Raw genomic sequence first — 9418 nt, 5'->3', positions numbered from 1 at the left:
GATGCATCTAGGGTTCGCGTCGTTCGACCCTCGACAGTGCACAGTTTACTTTTATGTTGGATCGGACCGTACGCCTTGGCATTATTTCCATGAGAATAATATATATATATATATTTAATAATTCTATTCTTAAAACGATTTATGAATCAATTGTTAAAATAGTTTAACTGTTTAATAGTTTAATTGTTAAAATTATAGTTTTAATAGATTTATGTTTGATAGTTTTAGTTGTGTAACGACCCGATCGTTCGTTCTGAGAGTTATAGCCACATTTCCCCCATCTATGCTTATTTATATGTTGTTCAGTTGTTTTGAGTTGTATTGAGTTGGTAGGTTTGCGTTCGGAGTAGTTTTGGAGTGAAATGAACACTTAGTCTCTTAATTAGAAAGCTAAGTTAGAAAAGTCAACCGGAAGTTGACTTATGAGTAAAACGAATTCGGATTTGGATTTTTATGATTCAGTTAGCTTTGTTGGGTATTTTAGACTTAGGAGTGTGTCCAGAATATAATTTGGAGGTCTGTGGTAGAACTAGGCTTGAATTGGCGAAAGTTGGAAGTTTAGAAGTTCTTAGGCTTGAATTCGAGGTTTATTTGGTGTTTTGGTGTTGTTTTGGGTGTTCCGGAGGTTCGACTAAGTTCGGGTAGTGATATATGACTTGTTGGAATTATTGGTTGAGGTCGCGAGGGCCTCGGGTGAGTTTCGGATAGGTTTGGGTTGTGTTGTGCTCGTTTTTCTTATGTTTCGACGCCGTTTCTTCAAGCATAAATGATATCATATTGAACAAATGAGCTCCGATTTCTTTTTTGATTGAAGCATTAGATCCGTATCGTAATTACGGACCCGTAGCAAAAAGAATCGTCGAATTTGGACATCGTATGAGGATTTTATGGTCATTTTACTAAGAATTAGGTTGCCAGATTTTTCAGATTAATTACGAAATTGCCACTGACGGCGTATTTAAAAATCTGCACTATTTGCAAATATTAAAACCTACATATCTCCTTCGTTATAAGGTCAAATTGAGTGATTCAAAAGCCTAACTTGACTAGAATTTCACAAGAAATCCATTGGAGGCATAAAATACGAGTTTCGGGATCGTTTGGCTCGAGAAACGAGGCAGAATAGCTGGTAGAAAAATATATAAAACTAGGGTTTGTTCATTCGGTCATATTTTGAGTTGGGGAGCTCGGATTTGGGCGATTTTGGAGGCGATTTTCACCATATGGATTGGGGTAAGTGTTCTCTACTCGATTTTGATTATAATTTATGAATCCATCTTCGTTTTTGGGATTTGATATGATTTCAAAGTGAAATTGAGGGAGTTAGGGTTTGAGTTATGGAGAGTTTTAAGTGAGGATTTGAGGGACCAAACGGAGTCCGATTTTGACAAATTTTATATGGTTAGACTCGGGAGAGGACGAGGATTATTATTCTGCCATTTTTGACTGATTCCGAGATGTGGGCCCGGGGGCCGGGTTTTGGCCGATTTCGGATTTTTGGCATGTTTATGTAGTTTTTATTGTATAATTCGATTCTTTAGACTATGTTGATAGTAGTATTCTGATCATGGTTAGATTTGAAGCTTTTGGAGACCGGGTCGAGGGACGAGGACATCCCGGAGTAGGATTTTACGCTGTTGAAGTAAGTAACAGTTTTAACTCTGGCTTTGAGGGTATAAACCTGGAGAGTTTGATATCATGTGATTGTTTGGTGGTGATACCCATGCTAGGTGACGGGCGTGTGGGTGTGCACCGCGAGGGATTGAGACTTGGTCTGTCCCGTGAGGCTGTGAGGCCTAATGGCTATTATCTGTGGTTATATGTTTACTTGTTGTTGAACTTGTTTGCCTTCATGTTAGAGATCATGTTTAGGCTTTATTCATGCTCACATTAATTATACTCATTCATAGAAATTATTGTACATGTTTACCTCCGTCTCTATTATTTGCTAATATGCTGTGATACTTGATGTGGGATGTGTCCCATTATTTGTTGATGATGGTGAGGCTAGTGAGGTACATGATTGAGTGAGATCGATGGCCTGGTTGTGAGGATATTAATACCATAGCGCGTGATTTATCCGCGTAGCACGTGAGTTGACCGTGCGGGTCCAGGTATTTATACCATAGAACGTGAGTTGTCCGCGTAGCACGTGAGTTGACCGTGCGGATCCAGGTATTGATATGATGGCCTGGTTGTGAGGATACTAATACCATAGCGCGTGAGTTGTCCGCGTAGCACGTGAGTTGACCGTGCGGGTCCAGGTATTGATACCATAGCGCGTGAGTTGTCCGCGTAGCACGTGAGTTGACCGTGCGGATCCAGGTATTGATATGATGGCACGTGAGTTGTCCGTGCTTAGCGCTTGGGCTTTGGGAGCCCCTCCGGAGTCTGTACACACCCCCAGTGAGCGCAGAGTGTTGAGTGTATTGAGTGCTGAGTGCGAGTGCGAGTGCTGAGTGATGGAGGGACATTGTTGTGAGGTTCATTTACTTTTGCTGTTGCTGCATTTATCTGTTAAATTTCTCCGTGGCATTTACTGAGTTATGGAATTTACCTGTTTATTCCTGTTATTTTTTAAAATTGTGAAAAATAAATAATTGGACTATTTTGCTCAGCTCGTCACTACTGCTCAATTCCTTAGTTATTTCTGTTACTACTGAGGTGGTTGTACTCATACCACACCTTGCACTTTATGTGCAGATCCAGGTGAGTTAGAGCGCGGCGATCGTTGAGTTCAGGCCGGCTTTAATTGGAGACTGCAAGGTAGCTGCCAGCGTCCGCAGGACCTTGTTACTCCTTTTGTCATTTCTTATTTTGGACAGTTAGACAGTTATATTTCTTAGTTCATAGTTTTAGACGCTCATGACTTAGTGACACCCCGATGCTTGGGGCTCGTTTCCGTATTTTATATTATTTACATTTAGAGTTGGTTTAGTTTATCAGGAATTTAATTATTGGAAATGTTTATTAATTTCTTATAATCGTTTTAGTAGTAATATTTTGGGAAATAGGCTTGTCTTGTAACACGATAGGCACCATCACGACCATGGTTAGATTTTGGGTCGTGACAAGTTGGTATCAGAGCCTAGGTTACATAGGTCTCACGAGTCATGAGCGGGTTTAGTAGAGTCTTGCAGATCGGTACGGAGACGTCTGTACTTATCTTCGAGAGGCTGCAGAACCTTTAGGAAAAACTTCACCTTCTTGAATTCTTATCGTGCGGTATTGATTTTGCTTGAAGTGTAACTCTTTGAATTCCTTCCACGCATTCGTATGCGCACATGAGCGCTCGGTATCAGCTGTGCATCGACGGATTATGATTCCCTGGATGAGGTGCGAGATTTAATTTCTGTGTGTTGATGTTGGGCCAGTCTAGGGTACTTGAGGCCGAGTATTGTCTGTAGCTGGAGTACAAAAATTTCGATTGTGTGAGCACACGTTTATATGTCCGTTGGTGTCCCTATTAGTGGGATTTGTGATTTGATGGCTATGTGGAGAGTATGATTTGACTGCGAGATGAGCTCATATAATTTGAATGTGACGAGAAGGTATTGCTGAAGGTTTCATCTATTTGAGACTCCAGGTATGTTTTTAGACTCGTTCGAGGACGAACGTTTGTTTAAGAGGGGGAGGATGTAACGACCCGATCGTTCGTTCTGAGAGTTATAGCCACATTTCCCCCATCTATGCTTATTTATATGTTGTTCAGTTGTTTTGAGTTGTATCGAGTTGGTAGGTTTGCGTTCGGAGTAGTTTTGGAGTGAAATGAACACTTAGTCTCTTAATTAGAAAGCTAAGTTAGAAAAGTCAACCGGAAGTTGACTTATGAGTAAAAGAATTCGGATTTGGATTTTTATGATTCAGTTAGCTTCGTTGGGTATTTTAGACTTAGGAGTGTGTCCAGAATATAATTTGGAGGTCTGTGGTAGAACTAGGCTTGAATTGGCGAAAGTTGGAAGTTTAGAAGTTCTTAGGCTTGAATTCGAGGTTTATTTGGTGTTGTTTTGGGGTGTTCCGGAGGTTAGACTAAGTTCGTCTAGTGATATGTGACTTTTTGGAATTATTGGTTGAGGTCCCGAGGGCCTCGGATGAGTTTTGGATAGGTTTGAGTTGTGTTGCGCTCGTTTTTCTTATGTTTCGACGCCGTTTCTTCAAGCATAAATGATATCATATTGAACAAATGAGCTCCGATTTCGTTTTTGATTGAAGCATTAAATCTGTATCGTAATTACGGACCCGTAGCAAAAAGAATCGTCGAATTTGGACATCGTATGAGGATTTTATGGTCATTTTACTAAGAATTTAGTTGCCAGATTTTTCAGTTTAATTACGAAATTGCCACTAGCAGCGTATTTAAAAATCTGCACTATTTGCAAATATTAAAACCTACATATCTCCTTCGTTATAAGGTCAAATTGAGTGATTCAAAAGCCTAACTTGACTAAAATTTCACAAGGAATCCATTGGAGGCATAAAATACGAGTTTCGGGAATCGTTTGGCACGAGAAACGAGGCAGAATAGCTGGCAGAAAAATATACAAAATAAGGGTTTGTTCGTTCGGTCATATTTTGAGTTTGGGGAGCGTCGGAGTTTGGGCGTATTTTGGAGGTCGATTTTCATCATATGGATTGGGGTAAGTGTTCTCTACTCGATTTTGATTATAATTTATGAATCCATCTTCGTTTTTGGGATTTGATTGATGATTTCAAAGTGAAATTGAGGGAGTTAGGGTTTGAGTTTTGCAGAGTTTTAAGTGAGGATTTGAGGGACCAAACGGAGTCCGATTTTGACAAATTTTATATGGTTAGACTCGGGAGAGGACGAGGATTATTATTCTGCCATTTTTGACTGATTCCGAGATGTGGGCCCGGGGGCCGAGTTTTGGCCGATTTCGGATTTTTGGCATGTTTATGTAGTTTTTATTGTGTAATTCGATTCTTTAGACTATGTTGATAGTAGTATTCTGATTATGGTTAGATTCGAAGCTTTTGGAGACCGAGTCGAGGGACGAGGACATCCCGGAGTAGGATTTTACGCTGTTGAGGTAAGTAACAGTTTTAACTCTGGCTTTGAGGGTATAAACCCGGAGAAATTGATATCATGTGATTGTTTGGTGGTGATACCCACGCTAGGTGACGGGCGTGTGGGTGTGCACCGCGAGGGATTGAGACTTGGTCCGTCCCGTGAGGCCAGGCCTAAAAGCTATTATCTGTGGTTATGTGTTTACTTGTTGTTGAACTTGTTTGCCTTCATGTTAAAGATCCCGTTTAGGTTTTATTCATGCTCACATTATTTGTACTCAGTCATAGAAATTATCGTACATGTTTACCTCAGTCTCTATTAATTGCTAATATGCTGTGATACTTGATGTGGGCTGTGCCCTTATTTGTTGATGATGGTGAGGCTAGTGAGGTACATGACTGAGTGAGGCCGAAGGCCTGGTTGTGAGGATATTAATACCATAGCGCGTGAGTTGTCCGCGTAGCATGTGAGTTGACCGTGCGGGTCCAGGTATTGATACCATAGCGCGTGAGTTGTCCGCGTAGCACGTGAGTTGACTGTGCGGATCCAGGTATTGATATGATGGCACGTGAGTTGTCCGTGCTTAGCGCTTGGGCTTTGGGAGCCCCTCCGGAGTCTGTACACACCCTCAGTGAGCGCAGAGTGTTGAGTGTATTGAGTGTTGAGTGTTGAGTACTGAGTGCGAGTGCTGAGTGATGGAGTGACATTGTTGTGAGGTTGCATTTACTTTTGCTGTTGCTGCATTTATCTGTTAAATTTCTCCGTGGCATTTAGTGAGTTATGGAATTTACCTGTTTATTCCTATTATTTTTTAAAATTGTGAAAAATAAATAATTGGACTATTTTGCTCAGCTCGTCACTACTGCTCAGTTCCTTAGTTATTTCTGTTACTACTGAGGTGGTTGTACTCATACTACACCCTGCACTTTATGTGCAGATCCAGGTGAATTAGCGCGCAGCGATCGTTGAGTTCAGGCCGGCTTTAATTGGAGACTGCAAGGTAGCTGCCAGCGTCCGCAGGACCTTGTTACTCCTTTTGTCATTTCTTATTTTGGACAGTTAGACAGTTATATTTCTTACCTCATAGTTTTAGACGCTCATGACTTAGTGACACCCCGATGCTTGGGGCTCGTTTCCGTATTTTATATTATTTACATTTAGAGTTGGTTTAGTTATCAGGAATTTAATTATTGGAAATGTTTATTAATTTCTTATAATCGTTTTAGTAGTAATATTTTGGGAAATAGGCTTGTCTTTTAACACGATAGGCACCATCACGACCATGGTTAGATTTTGGGTCGTGACAAGTTGTTAAAATGATATCTTTGAGCTATGGAATTACCTACTAATAGGATGGTTATTTTATTTCGAACTACCTTTTTTATTAATTTCTCCTTTTTACTAACAAATATGTAGCTCTTGCAGTAATTCCAGAAAAGAAAGGAATATTCTTGAACGTCATGGACAATCTTAGAAATAAAAGATGGATGTATTGTGATAGAGTTAGTACAGAATATTTGGATGGAGTAGAGGATTTTTTGAATGATGCCTTTTCTGGAAAACAACCTGGAGAAAAAATTGCATGTCCTTGTATGGAGTGTGTGCTTATCCATCAAGTAAATCGGGCTACAACATATGATCATCTTGTGGTTAATGGTATTATACCGTCATATGATACTTGGTTTTGTCATGGGGATTCTCTAACGGGATCAAACAATGCTGGAGAAAATAACCACAACCAGTCAGCTCTAAGGGGCGACGATATGCGAGGAATGATACATGATGCATTTGGAGGTGTTACACAGTTTATGGATACTGACATTAGTGAAAGTGGTGGCATGGAGCAAAACGTACAAGAGAATACTGCTCATCCATCTGGAAATCAATCTCATCCAGAGGTGGATAAATTTGAACGACTCATGAAGGAGGCAAATGAAGAATTATATCCTGAATGTAAGAGGTTTAGCAAACTGTCCTTTTTGCTGCATATGTATCGTATAAAATGCGTGTTCAAATGGTCAAATGAATCTTTTAATTCTTTGCTTGGACTATTGAAAGATGCGTTTCCTGAAGGAGAAAAATTGCCTCCTTCTTTCTATGAGACCAAAAAGATAGTTGAAGGCTTGGGCTTAAAGTATGAAAAAATTCATGCTTGTCGTAACGATTGCATGCTTTTTAGGAAAGAATTTGCTAATAAGAATGTTAATAAATGCAAAGTTTGTGGGGCTTCTAGATGGAAAAATGATGCTAGAAAAATTCCAGCCAAGGTCCTAAGGTATTTTCCTTTAAAACCAAGGCTACAGAGATTGTTTATGTCTTCAGAAACTTCTAAAGCAATGCGATGGCATCATGAAGAGCGCAACAAAGATGGAGTTCTACGACATCCTGCAGATTCTGAAGCTTGGAAAAATTTTGATAGTAAATATCCCGAATTTGTTGGAGATCCTCGCAATGTGCGTCTAGGATTAGCTTCTGATGGGTTTTATCCATTTGGCAAAATGCGAACTGTACACAGTACATGGCTGGTAATTTTAATGCCATATAATCTTCCACCATGGATGTGCATGAAACAAGAGTTCTTCATTTTGTCCTTACTTATTCCTGGATCAAAAGCTCCTGGCAATAATATTGATATCTTTTTGCAACCTTTAATAGAAGAGCTAAATGAATTATGGGATGATGGGATAGAAACATATGATGCCTCTGCTAAGGAGATATTTCAAATGCGAGCAGCTCTCATGTGGACTATAAATGATTTTCCAGCATATGGTACTCTCTCTGGATGGTGCACTTATGGTCGGTTTGCATGCCCTTCTTGTAACATAAACACTATCTAGAAGGCTCACACACGGTAGAAAGTTTTGTTACATGGGGCATCAGCGCTTCTTGAAGTCGGGACACAAATATCGGAATGATGCAAAATCGTTTGATGGTACTAAAGAAACAAGACCTGCACCTTGTCCAGTATCTGGGGTACTAGTGTTGAATCAAGTTAAAGATACAAAATTTACTCTCGGCCAGGCGAGTGAAGGGGTAAGTGGAGTGATGAAAAACACATGGAGAAAGAGGAGTATTTTTTTCGATCTTCCTTATTGGAAGTCTAACTTGGTGCGCCATAATCTTGATGTGATGCACATAGAAAAGAATGTGTGTGATAACTTAATTTATACATTATTGGATCTTGGTAAAAAGTCTAAAGATAACTTAGAAGCTCGTTTGGACGTGAAGGAGATGAAAATAAGACCAAGTTTATGGCCTCAATATCGAGCTAGTGGGAAAGCATATCTTCCTCCTACTTTTTTCACAATGTCTCAAAAAGAAAAAGAGTTGTTTTATGAAGTACTACAATATGCCAAGTTTCCAGATGGCTATGCGTCTAATATCTCACGCTGCATTCGCAAACGAAAGATATTTGGGTTAAAAACTCATGATTGTCATGTTATAATGCAAGAACTTCTTCCCATCGCCTTGCGGAGATCAGCAGATAAAAGAGTTAGTTCCATTTTAATTGAACTATGCACATTCTTTCGTGTTCTGTGTAGCAAAGAACTAAAAGTAGAAGAGTAAAAGTTACTTGAAGAAAAAGTTCCAGAAACTTTGTCTACTATGGAGAAACTTTTCCTCCCAGGATTCTTTACTGTTATGATACATTTGGTAATTCACTTGGCAACTGAGGCTAAACATGTGGGGCCGATACATTATCGTTGGATGTACCCAATTGAGAGGTATGAAGAATAACACTGAAACTTAATTATATATATTTAGTTGTTAAATATTATAATATCAAACTAATACCATTATTTTATTCCATAGGTATTTGGGTACTTTAAAATCATATGTTCGTAATCGTGCATGTCCAGAAGGTTCGATAACAGAAGCATACATAGCAAATGAGTGTATGGCATTTTGCTCACGGTATTTGGAGGGTGGAGATTCAAGGTCTTATTGTTCAAGAAAATGAAGTGATGAGATTAGTAAAGAAGAATGTCTTTTTTTTTTTTGGTTTGATGACTACGTCAAAAATGTGTATTTTTTCCTATTCATGAATTCCAAAATGGATTTATTGTGTATTCGATGGTCAAGAAATGATAAATGAAAGGATGAGAAATAGTGAGAGATCTATTGAGCAACCTCCTCGTAGTGTTGCTTGGGAAGGCGATGTGTATTCCTATATGTTGGGAAATAAAAAGTGGGTATGTTCGTGGTTTAGGACTTGGTCCAACTCCTTCTGTTCTGTGGGGTAGTAGGTCTTCCTTAGGAAATAATGCTGCAGATGATTCTTCTAATGAGGTTATACAAAGGTTAGAACAACAGATAATCGAGTTAAAGGAGAAACAAAATGAAGAAATGAATGTTATGAAACAAAATCAGGAGAATATGCAATCAGAATTA

The 9418-nt window shown here is 39.3% G+C and overlaps 1 protein-coding gene across 1 annotated transcript in view; it reads left to right on the top strand.

The window, feature by feature from the left end:
• LOC109239982 overlaps positions 1–7863 on the top strand; it is a 19837-nt gene extending 11974 nt beyond the window's left edge. The window contains exon 4 of the mRNA XM_019406598.1: positions 6443–7863. Coding sequence (XP_019262143.1) covers positions 6443–7863 — 1421 coding nt within the window. The remainder of the gene's footprint in view (positions 1–6442) is intronic.
• Positions 7864–9418: the final 1555 nt, after the last annotated feature.

This window comes from Nicotiana attenuata, unplaced genomic scaffold (genome assembly GCF_001879085.1).
Source record: "Nicotiana attenuata strain UT unplaced genomic scaffold, NIATTr2, whole genome shotgun sequence".
Taxonomy (NCBI): Eukaryota; Viridiplantae; Streptophyta; class Magnoliopsida; order Solanales; family Solanaceae; genus Nicotiana; species Nicotiana attenuata.
This window is presented reverse-complemented; position numbering and strand designations above follow the sequence as displayed.